The sequence below is a fragment of the Nerophis ophidion genome, linkage group LG18 (assembly GCF_033978795.1).
Source record: "Nerophis ophidion isolate RoL-2023_Sa linkage group LG18, RoL_Noph_v1.0, whole genome shotgun sequence".
NCBI classification, from domain to species: domain Eukaryota; kingdom Metazoa; phylum Chordata; class Actinopteri; order Syngnathiformes; family Syngnathidae; genus Nerophis; species Nerophis ophidion.
Window position 1 is genome coordinate 10488131 of NC_084628.1, and position 12066 is coordinate 10500196.

The following is a 12066-nucleotide window of genomic DNA, read 5'->3' on the forward strand; positions in this document are numbered from 1 at the left end:
ATATATACTGTGTATATATATATATATACATATATATATACATATATATATATATACATATATATATATGTATATATATATATATGCATATATATATATATACATATATATATATACATGTGTGTGTGTGTGTGTGTGTGTGTGTGTATATATATATATATATACAAACCCCGTTTCCGTATGAGTTGGGAAATTGTGCAAATATAAACAGATTTCAATAATTCGCAAATCCTTTTCAACTCATATTCAGTTGATTGCACTACAAAGACAACATATTTGATGTTCAAACTAATAAACTTATTTTTTTATTTTTTTTGCAAATAATAATTAACTTAGAATTTCATGGCTGCAACACCTGCCAAAGTAGTTGGGAAAGGGCATGTTCACCACTGTGTTACATCACCTTTTCTTTTAACAACACTCAATAAACCTTTGGGAACTGAGGAAACTAATTGTTGAAGCTTTGAAAGTGGAATTCTTTCCCATTCTTGTTTTATGTAGAGCTTCAGTCTTTCAACAATCCGGGGTCTCCGCTGTCTTATTTTACGCTTAATAATGGGACACACATTTTCGATGGGAAACAGGTCTGGACTGCAGGCGGGCCAGGAAAGTACCCGCACTTTTTCTTTTTACGAAGCCACACTGTTGTAACACGTGCTGAATGTGGCTTGGCATTGTCTTGCTGAAATACATGAAAAAGACGGCGCTTAGATGGCAGCATATGTTGTTCCAAAACCTGTATGTACCTTTCAGCATTAATGGTGCCTTCACAGATGTGTAAGTTACCCATGCTTTGGGCACTAATGCACCCCCATACCTTCACAGATGCTGGCTTTTGAACTTTGCGTCGATAACAGTCTGGATGGTTCGCTTCCCCTTTGGTCCGGATGACACGATGTCGAATATTTCCAAAAACAATTTGAAATGCGGACTCGTCAGACCACAGAACACTTTTCAACTTTGCCTCAGTCCATCTTAGATAAATGGCTTTTGCTTTTTATAGTAGAGCTTTAGCTTGCACTTACAGGTGGTTTTCTGAAGTGTTCCTGAGCCCATGTGGTGATATCCTTTAGAGATTGATGTCGGTTTTTTATCAGTGCCGTCTGAGGGATCGAAAGTCACGGTCATTCAATGTTGGTTTCCGGCCATGCCGCTTACGTGGAGTCATTTCTCCAGATTCTCTGAACCTTTTGATGATATTATGGACCGTAGATGTTGAAATACCAAAATTTCTTGCAATTGCACTTTGATAAACGTTGTTCTTAAACTTTTTGACTATTTACTCACGCAGTTGTGGACAAAGGGGTGTACCTCACCCCATCCTTTCTTGTGAAAGACTGAGCATTTTTTGGGAAGCTGTTTTTATACCCAATCATGGCACCCACCTGTTCCCAATTAGCTCGCACACCTGTGGTATGTTCTAAATAAGTGTTTGATGAGCATTCCTCAACTTTATCAGTATTTATTGCCACCTCTCCCAACTTTTTCGTCACGTGTTGCTGGCATCAAATTCTAAAGTTAATGATTATTTGCAAAAAAAAAAAAATGTTAAGCAGTTTTTACATCAAGTATGTTGTCTTTGTAGCATATTCAACTGAATATGGGTTGGAAATCATTTGCAAATCATTGTATTCCATTTATATTTACATCTAACAATTAGGGACGGTGTGGCGAAGTTGGAAGAGTGGCAATGCCAGCAATCTGAGGGTTACTGGTTCAATCCCCACCCGTTGTGTCCTTGGGCAAGACACTTCACCCTTGGTCCTGATGGGTCCTGGTTAGCGCCTTGCATGGCAGCTCCCTCCATCACTGTGTGAATGTGTGTATGAATGGGTGAATGTGGAAATATTGTCAAAGCGCTTTGGGCTCCTTAAAAAGGGGTAGAAAAGCGCTATACAAGTATAAACCATTTACCTTTTTCTTTCCCAATCTCATATGGAAACTGGGTTTATATATATATATATATATATATATATATATATATATCCATCTTCTACCGCTTACTCAATTTCGGGGTCGCGGGGGGCGCTGGCGCCTATCTCAGCTACAATCGGGCAGAAGGCGGGGTACACCCTGGACAAGTCGCCACCTCATCGCAGGGCCAACACAGATAGACAGACAACATTCACACTCACATTCACAGACTAGGGCCAATTTAGTGTTGCCAATCAACCTATCCCCAGGTGCATGTCTTTGGAGGTGGGAGGAAGCCGGAGTACCCGGAGGGAACCCACGCACTCACGGGGAGAACATGCAAACTCCACACAGAAAGATCCCGAGCCTGGATTTGAACCCAGGACTGCAGGACCTTCGTATTGTGAGGCAGACGCACTAACCCCTCTGCCACCGTGAAGCCCATATATATATATATATATAAATATTATTATTTTTTTTTTATTTAAATGGTGGTATTGAAAATGAGTGTGATGTTCAGCTCAAAACAATAACACAATTCTAGACTTTTGGTATGAAATGGATTTGCCTCCTACACCCATAAAGGTGTTTCACCATGATGCAGTCATTATTTTCCCATGCCATGTTGCTTGAGTATCCTATTTCTTCAAATAGTAACTGTTCCCACAACCACCCTTCAACCTGCTCTCGTGCAGTTCTAGCTTTCTTACCTGGATCCATTCATATGCTCATATTCTCTCTTGACGTTGACCCGCACTGGTTGGTTGATCCACTCCTGCTGTGGGGGTAATGGGTTGATTTTGTGAGTCTGGCCGTAGTCCTGCGCGCCAGATGCAGTCATGTCTGTCTTGGGGAGAGGGGCGGCAGTGGCGTAGGGGGGCTCGAATAAGGACTGGTCTTCACTCACCACTGATAGCGCCTCCTGGAAAGACCAGAAAGGAGAACGTTTGTCTTTCTTCGCTCAAACAGGCAATACAAAGTGCTGCTCACTCCTGAACGTGTGTTTTACAAGGGTTAGTGATGACTTGTTAGGGACTTAGCAAAGGTCTTAAGATACTAATCCTCTACTTTGATGATTTTAAACACTCTTTAGCAGTCATTTTGACAAAACAAAAAAGTAAATAGTAAGCCAGACAACAGCACAATTATGAAATTTCAACGGAAAAAGGTACAATGAATGGATTAACGTGGACCCCGACTTAAACAAGTTGAAAAACTTATTGGGGTGTTACCATTTAGTGGTCAATTGTACGGAATATGTACTGTACTGTGCAATCTACTAATAAAAGTTTCAATCAATCACTCAAGTAAATTGACAAATATGCACAAATACCAATCAAATATTGCACTATGTAGCCACGTTTCTTTACCATTTTGTTGCGCCCCCCAATGGGTTGGGGTCAAAAGGCTTTAAAAGATATGCTCGCATACATGTTTTGTAGATATACTCAATGTTTTGTCATTATGTATCATGATTTATAGGACATTTGTACGTCCAGTCCTTCCCCTCACAAATATGTTTTGCTTGATAGCGGCCTTGTTTTTCAACCAATCTTGTTCATATTTTACACACAGGGGCTCGTCAGTCCATTTAAGGTGTGCACCGAATTTGGTGGTGATTCGCCACCAAAAAACTGTAATATTACAGTGGGTGTAAGTTGAGCTGTGTGAGAAATTTCAGGTCAGTTCAACTTATGGAGGTCTGTGCTCTTTTGCATGACATTCTGACTCCTCCTTACCATGAATTGATTAGCGTAGACCTCGACTTAAATAAGTTGAAAAAATTATTCGGGTGTTACCATTTAGTGGTCAATTTTACGGAATATGTACTGTACTGTGCAATTTATTAATAAAAGTCTCAATCAATCAATCAATCAAGTAGATTGACAAACATGCACAAATACCAATCAAATATTTTGCATGATTTACCCACGTTTTTTTACCAATTTGTTGCGCCCCCCAATGGGTTGGGGTCAAAAGGCTTTAAAAGATATGCTCGCATACATGTTTTGCACATATACTCAATGTTTTGTCATTATGTATCATGATTTATAGGACATTTGTACATCCAGTCCTTCCCCTTACAAATACGTTTTGCTTGATAGCGGCCTTGTTTTTCAACCAATCTTGTTCATATCTTAAGCACACGTGCTCGTCAGTCCCCTTAAGGTGTGCACCAAATTTGGTGGTGATTCACCAAAACACATTTATGTTGCAGTGGGTGTAAGTTGAGCTGTGTGAGAAATTTCAAGTCAGTTCAACTTATGGAGGTCTGTGCTGTTTTGCATGACATTCTGACTCCCTCTTACCATGAATTGATTAACGTAGACCTCGACTTAAACAAGTTGAAAAACTTATTGGGGTGTTACCATTTAGTGGTCAATTGTATGGAATATGTACTGTACTGTGTAATCTATTAATAAAAGTATCAATCAATCAATCAATCAAGTAGATTGACAAACATGCACAAATACCAATCAAATATTTTGCACGATGTACCCACGTTTCTTTACCATTTTGTTGCGCCCCCCCAATGGGTTGGGGTCAAAAGGCTTTAAAATATATGCTCGCATACATGTTTTGCACATATACTCAATGTTTTGTCATTAGGTATCATGATTTATTGGACATTTGTACGTCCAGTCCTTCCCCTTACAAATACGTTTTGCTTGATAGCGGCCTTGTTTTTCAACCAATCTTGTTCATATTTTACACACAGGGGCTCGTCAGTCCCCTTAAGGTGTGCACCGAATTTGGTGGTGATTCGCCACCAGAAAACTGTAATATTACAGTGGGTGTAAGTTGAGCTGTGTGAGAAATTTCAGGTCAGTTCAACTTATGGAGGTCTGTGCTCTTTTGCATGACATTCTGACTCCTCCTTACCATGAATTGATTAACATAGACCTCGACTTAAATAAGTTGAAAAACTTATTCGGGTGTTACCATTTAGTGGTCAATTGTACGGAATATGTACTGTACTGTGCAATCTATTAATAAAAGTCTCAATCAATCAATCAAGTAGATTAACAAACATGCACAAATACCAATCAAATATTTTGCATGATTTACCCACGTTTTTTTACCAATTTGTTGCGCCCCCCAATGGGTTGGGGTCAAAAGGCTTTAAAAGATATGCTCGCATACATGTTTTGCAGATATACTCAATGTTTTGTCATTATGTATCATGATTTATAGGACATTTGTACGTCCAGTCCTTCCCCTTACAAATATGTTTTGCTTGATAGCGGCCTTGTTTTTCAACCAATCTTGTTCATATTTTACACACAGGGGCTCGTCAGTCCCCTTAAGGTGTGCACCGAATTTGGTGGTGATTCGCCACCAGAAAACTGTAATATTACAGTGGGTGTAAGTTGAGCTGTGTGAGAAATTTCAGGTCAGTTCAACTTATGGAGGTCTGTGCTGTTTTGCATGACATTCTGACTCCTCCTTAGCATGAATTGATTAACGTAGACCTCGACTTAAACAAGTTGAAAAACTTATTGGGGTGTTACCATTTAGTGGTCAATTGTAAGGAATATGTACTGTACTGTGCAATCTATTAATAAAAGTCTCAATCAATCAATCAATCAAGTAGATTGACAAACATGCACAAATACCAATCAAATATTTTGCATCATTTACCCCCGTTTTTTTACCAATTTGTTGCGCCCCCCAATGGGTTGGGGTCAAAAGGCTTTAAAAGATATGCTCGCATACATGTTTTGCACATATACTCAATGTTTTGTCATTATGTATCATGATTTATAGGACATTTGTACGTCCAGTCCTTCCCCTTACAAATACGTTTTGCTTGATAGCGGCCTTGTTTTTCAACCAATCTTGTTCATATCTTAAGCACACGTGCTCGTCAGTCCCCTTAAGGTGTGCACCGAATTTGGTGGTGATTCACCAAAACACATTTATGTTGCAGTGGGTGTAAGTTGAGCTGTGTGAGAAATTTCAAGTCAGTTCAACTTATGGAGGTCTGTGCTGTTTTGCATGACATTCTGACTCCCTCTTACCATGAATTGATTAACGTAGACCTCGACTTAAACAAGTTGAAAAACTTATTGGGGTGTTACCATTTAGTGGTCAATTGTATGGAATATGTACTGTACTGTGTAATCTATTAATAAAAGTATCAATCAATCAATCAATCAAGTAGATTGACAAACATGCACAAATACCAATCAAATATTTTGCACGATGTACCCACGTTTCTTTACCATTTTGTTGCGCCCCCCAATGGGTTGGGGTCAAAAGGCTTTAAAAGATATGCTCGCATACATGTTTTGCACATATACTCAATGTTTTGTCATTATGTATCATGATTTATTGGACATTTGTACGTCCAGTCCTTCCCCTTACAAATACGTTTTGCTTGATAGCGGCCTTGTTTTTCAACCAATCTTGTTCATATTTTACACACACGTGCTCGTCGGTCCCCTTAAGGTGTGCACCGAATTTGGTGGTGATTCGCCACCAAAAAACTGTAATATTACAGTGGGTGTAAGTTGAGCTGTGTGAGAAATTTCAGGTCAGTTCAACTTATGGAGGTCTGTGCTCTTTTGCATGACATTCCGACTCCTCCTTACCATGAATTGATTAACGTGGACCCCGACTTAACAAGTTGAATAACTTATTCGGGTGTTACCATTTAGTGGTCAATTTTACAGAATATGTACTGTACTGTGCAATCTACTAATAAAAGTCTCAAACAATCGATCAATGAAGTAGATTGACAAACATGCACAAATACCAATCACATATAACACAATGTACCCATGTTTCTTTACCATTTTTTTGCGCCCCCCAATGGGTTGGGGTCAAAAGACTTTAAAAGATATGCTCGCATACATGTTTTGCACATATACTCAATGTTTTGTCATTATGTATCATGATTTATTGGACATTTGTACGTCCAGTCCTTCCCCTTACAAATACGTTTTGCTTGATAGCTGCCTTGTTTTTCAACCAATCTTGTTCATATTTTACACACACGTGCTCGTCAGTCCCCTTAAGGTGTGCACCGAATTTGGTGGTGATTCGCCACCAAAAAACTGTAATATTACAGTGGGTGTAAGTTGAGCTGTGTGAGAAATTTCAAGTCAGTTCAACTTATGGAGGTCTGTGCTCTTTTGCATGACATTCTGACTCCTCCTTACCATGAATTGATTAACGTAGACCTCGACTTAAACAAGTTGAAAAACTTATTGGGGTGTTACCATTTAGTGGTCAATTGTACGGAATATGTACTGTACTGTGCAATCTACTAATAAATGTCTCAATCAATATATGGTCATTATGGTATTGCTACATCAGCATATTTAACCCCCGGGAGACATTTGGTTTTAAAGGCCTACTGAAACCCACTACTACCGACCACGCAGTCTGATAGTTTATATATCAGTGATGAAATATTAACATTGCAACACATGGCAATACGGCCTTCTTAGTTTACTAAATTGCAATTTTAAATTTCCCGCGGAGTTTCTTGTTGAAAAAGTCGCGGAATCATGATGCGTATGATGATGTGTGTTTTTGACGTTTCGGATTGGAGGGGACATACTAGCTCAGCACCAGTTACGGCTAAAAGTCGTCTCTTTTCATCGCATAATTACACAGTAATTTGGACATCTGTGTTTCTGAATCTTTTGCAATTTCTTCAATTAATAATGGAGACTATAAAGAACAATGCTGTTGGTGGAAAGCATTGTATTGCAGCTGTCCTTAGCACCGAGACACAGTCGGTGTTTCTTCGTTTGTTGTGAAGCTTTAACACAGAGCGAACATGTTTCTCCACGTCAACCAGCATGTGTTTTGATGGGAAAATTGTGATATATATCTTACAGGAGACATCAGTGGATTCTTCGTCCTCCTGCAGTAGCTGTCAAAAAAGGTAGCTGTGATCTTGGCTCCTCGGCTTCTCTCTAAGACACTGCAGCCATCAGACCTCGAGGTATGTCTTTACAATCTCACTAAAACACTATTAAAACAATAAGCAGATAAGGGATCTTCCAGAATTATCCTAGTAAATGTGTCTTACTACATCTGAAACGCTCACACTGCCGCCGCCCGGAGCCGTCGCTTTTTGTTTTATTTTATTATTTTTTTTTTTTCTAGTCCTTCATTATCAATATCCTCAGCCACATCTTTCATCCTCGCTCAAATTAATGGGGAAATTGTCGTTTTCTCGGTCCGAATAGCTCTTTTTTTTGGAGGCTCCCATTATAAACAATGTGAGAATGTGAGGAGCCCTCACACGGGTGACGTCATCGTCTGCGACTTCCGGTAAAGGCAAGGCTTTTTTATTAGCGACCAAAAGTTGCAAACTTTATCGTCGATGTTCTGTACTAAATCCTTTCAGCAAAAATATGGCAATATCACGAAATGATCAAGTATGACACATAGAATGGACTCCCTATCCCCGTTTAAATAAGAAAATCTCATTTCAGTAGGCCTTTTATTATCGTCAAAGCCAGAGAGGACATAAGAGTCCTTAAGTCACTAAAGGGTGTAACAACATTCATGTTTGTGTACTTTTTTATGCTTCAGTCCTAAAGAAAACTATCAAACATATACATTTGTGCCTCGCCCTATCGCTCCTCAAATATTGAGTTGAGTTTGAGTTTATTTCGAACATGCAAGCACACAACATGATACATCACAATTTCCAGTTTCTCTTTTCAACATGTTCAAAAAGGAGTAGGAAGAAGCAGAGCTTATTTAATCCTACCCCTTTTCTTTTACATAACAGTTGCTAAAACTTTTGTTCACTTCCTGTTCTCAATTTATACACAAAATACTCCATAAGTAATCACAATAAAAATAAATAGATAAATAATAATTGGTGAAGTAAGTCATATTTCATAGGAATGAGATAGATATTGTCTTTAATAAGTCACAGATATGCTTTTGTAAAGAAAATGCTACAACATTTTTGGCCTAAATTAAGCATTTTCGAGCATGAGACTTGTCAAATGAACTATCCATCCATCCATCATCTTCCGCTTATCCGAGGTCGGGTCGCGGGGGCAACAGCCTAAGCAGGGAAACCCAGACATCCCTCTCCCCAGCCACTTCGTCTAGCTCGTCCCGGGGGATCCCGAGGCGTTGCCAGGCCAGCCGGGAGACATAGTCTTCCCAACGTGTCCTGGGTCTTCCCCGTGGCCTCCTACCGGTTGGACGTGCCCTAAACATCTCCCTAGAGAGGCGTTCGGGTGGCATCCTGACCAGATGCCCGAACCACCTCATCTGGCTCCTGTTGATGTGAAGGAGCAGCGGCTTTACTTTGAGTTCCTCCCGGATGGCAGACCTTCTCACCCTATCTCTAAGGGAGAGCCCCGCCAAACGGCGGAGGAAACTCATTTCGGCCGCTTGTACCCGTGATCTTATGCTTTCGGTCATGACCCAAAGCTCATGACCATAGGTGAGGATGGGAACGTAGATCGATCGGTAAATTGAGAGCTTTGCCTTCCGGCTCAGCTCCTTCTTCACCACAACGGATCGGTACAACGTCCGCATTACTGAAGACGCCGCACCGATCCGCCTCTCGATCTCACGATCCACTCTTCCCCCACTCGTGAACAAGACTCCTAGGTACTTGAACTCCTCCACTTGGGGCAGGGTCTCCTCCCCAACCCGGAGATGGCATTCCACCCTTTTCCGGGCGAGAACCATGGACTCGGACTTAGAGGTGCGGATTCTCATTCCGGTCGCTTCACACTCGGCTGCGAACCGATCCAGCGAGAGCTGAAGATCCCGGTCAGATGAAGCCATCAGGACCACATCATCTGCAAAAAGCAGAGACCTAATCCTGCGGTCACCAAACCGGAAACCCTCAATGCCTTGACTGCGCCTAGAAATTCTGTCCATAAAAGTTATGAACAGAATCGGTGACAAAGGACAGCCTTGGCGGAGTCCAACCCTCACTGGAAATGTGTTCGACTTACTGCCGGCAATGCGGACCAAGCTCTGGCACAAAACGACAATACTATTGGTCGTTAGAGGAGACCAAAACTAATCAGAGTGTCCTGTTCAGTATTGTGGCCTCTGATTGGCTCAGCCTCACACAGCATTATATTATATTAATATTGAATTAAAGGAGTGTAAAAGTGACTGAAGAGTTTTATTTCATGTCTGAAGGGCTCTTATAGTTTTGAAGATCTAAACAAGTTTTTTTTGCTTTGCGGAAATGTGTTTATCGCGGTCATGTCCGGAACCAATCAACAGCACTAAACGAGGGTTGCCTTGATTGTTTTTGTTTTTTTCATTTGACTCTTTTGATCATTTATACAGGTTTAACTTTGTAAAAAAAGCTACTGTTTTGCAAATCTATATTTACTGACGGCTGTGACATAACTTCATCAAAATCCCCTTCAAGGGATTAAAAACTGGGGTCCTAAATGCAGCCCGCAACCCATTTTTTTATTGGCCCGCGACCAAATAAACACATTCTGGATGAGAACATTACACAAAAAAACAAATAAAAAATGCAACCGTCCCATATACCTTCCAAAATTGGACGTGAAAACCAAACCGGTGGAATTTCCTACTATGTATTTATTGCCTTCGATGATTTCCATGCGTTCCTTAATGAGTTCTGGAAAAAATGTTTATCTTTTCAAGTGTGCTGAAGTCATTAAAAAGGGTTCAGTTGGCGGGAAAACAATTTTAATGAAGAAGAATCTAGAGAAGAAATGAAATATCTCATGGGGGATATGTTAGATATTACACCAGGGTTGCCGTCAAGTTAAATGTTAAAGTACCAATGATTGTCACACACACACTATGTGTGGCGAAATTATTCTCTGCATTTGACCTATCACCCTTGGTCACACCCTGTGTGGTGAGGGGAGCAGTGAGCAGCAGCAGTGGCCGCGCCCGGGAGTACTTTTTGGTGATTTAACCCCCATTTCCCACCATTGATGCTGAGTGCCAAGCACGTAGGTAATTTGTCCCATTTTTTATAGTCTTTGGTATGACTTGACCGGTGTTTGAAATCACAACCTATCGATCTCAGGGCGGACAGTTCTGTGCATAGGGCTCCGCGATCAGTGGGAGGGTCCCCATTTTGCATGAAAAAGAGTGTGCAAAAAGCCAACTCATAAATGACAAAGTGCTTCACATGAAATGTTTCTACAAACGTATCCCTTTGCCGGTTCCTGCGCCATCACTGAAAAATATGATAGCAAGTGTTCCTCAATGTCGCCATTGTCTCCTGTTAGTGCTGGGCTTGTGGTGTCGCACTGGGATCTGTTAATGATGTGTCAGGAAGATATGGAAAGTTATGTTCTAAATATGTCAAATTTTTTATTTTGCCCAAAAAAATACATGATTTATGTCCGATGAAAAAATGGTTTTAGTACAAAATATGCATTGCAAATTATATTCAAGTTCAGTTAAAAAGGTGTAACAATAGTTTCAAGTAGAGATGTCTGATAATGGCTTTTTTGCCAATGTACTATATTCCGATATTGTCCAACTCTTAATTACCGATTCTGATATCAACCGATACCAATATATACAGTCTTGGAATTAACACATTATTATGCTTAATTTTGTTGTGATGCCCCGCTGGATGCATTAAACAATATAAAAAGGTTTTCCAAAATAAATCAACTCAAGTTATGGAAAAAAATGCCAACATGGCACTGCCATATTTATTATTGAAGTCACAAAGTGCATACATTTTTTAACATGCTTCAAAACAGCAGCTTGGAATTTGGGACATGCTCTCCCTGAGAGAGCATGGGGAGGTTGAATTGGGCGACGTTGAGGTGGGGGGGGGGGCAAGGGGATCTGGGTATGTGTTCTGTTGTGTTACGGTGCAGATGTTCTCCCGAAATGTGTTTGTCATTCTTGTTTGGTGTGGGTTAACAGTGTGGCATATATTTGTAACAGTGTTAAAGTTGTTTATACGGCCACCCTCAGTGTGACATGTATGGCTGTTGACCTAGTATGCGTGGCATTCACTTGTTTGTGTGAAAAGCCGTAGATATGTGATTTGGCTGGCACGCAAAAGCCCCCAGTATTGTTGTCCGGGTGGAAATCGGGAGCAATTCAGGAGAATGGTTGCCTCGGGAGATTTTCGGGAGTGGTACTGAAATTGGGGAGTCTCATGGGAAAATCGGGAGGGTTGGCAAGTATGAC

General features: G+C 40.5%; 1 protein-coding gene and 1 long non-coding RNA gene across 3 annotated transcripts in view; one reads left to right on the forward strand and one right to left on the reverse strand.

Annotated features, from left to right (window-relative positions):
* Window positions 1-7962, forward strand: part of LOC133537589 (uncharacterized) — an 82077-nt gene extending 74115 nt beyond the window's left edge. The window contains exon 3 of the long non-coding RNA XR_009802731.1: window positions 7767-7962. This is a non-coding gene — a long non-coding RNA (uncharacterized LOC133537589). The remainder of the gene's footprint in view (window positions 1-7766) is intronic.
* The window catches only part of fli1 (Fli-1 proto-oncogene, ETS transcription factor), a 129926-nt gene that overhangs the window by 87367 nt on the left and 30493 nt on the right, over window positions 1-12066 (reverse strand). For both annotated transcript variants that reach the window (XM_061878742.1, XM_061878741.1), the window contains exon 2: window positions 2625-2836. In XM_061878742.1, coding sequence (XP_061734726.1) covers window positions 2625-2836 — 212 coding nt within the window. The remainder of the gene's footprint in view (window positions 1-2624; window positions 2837-12066) is intronic.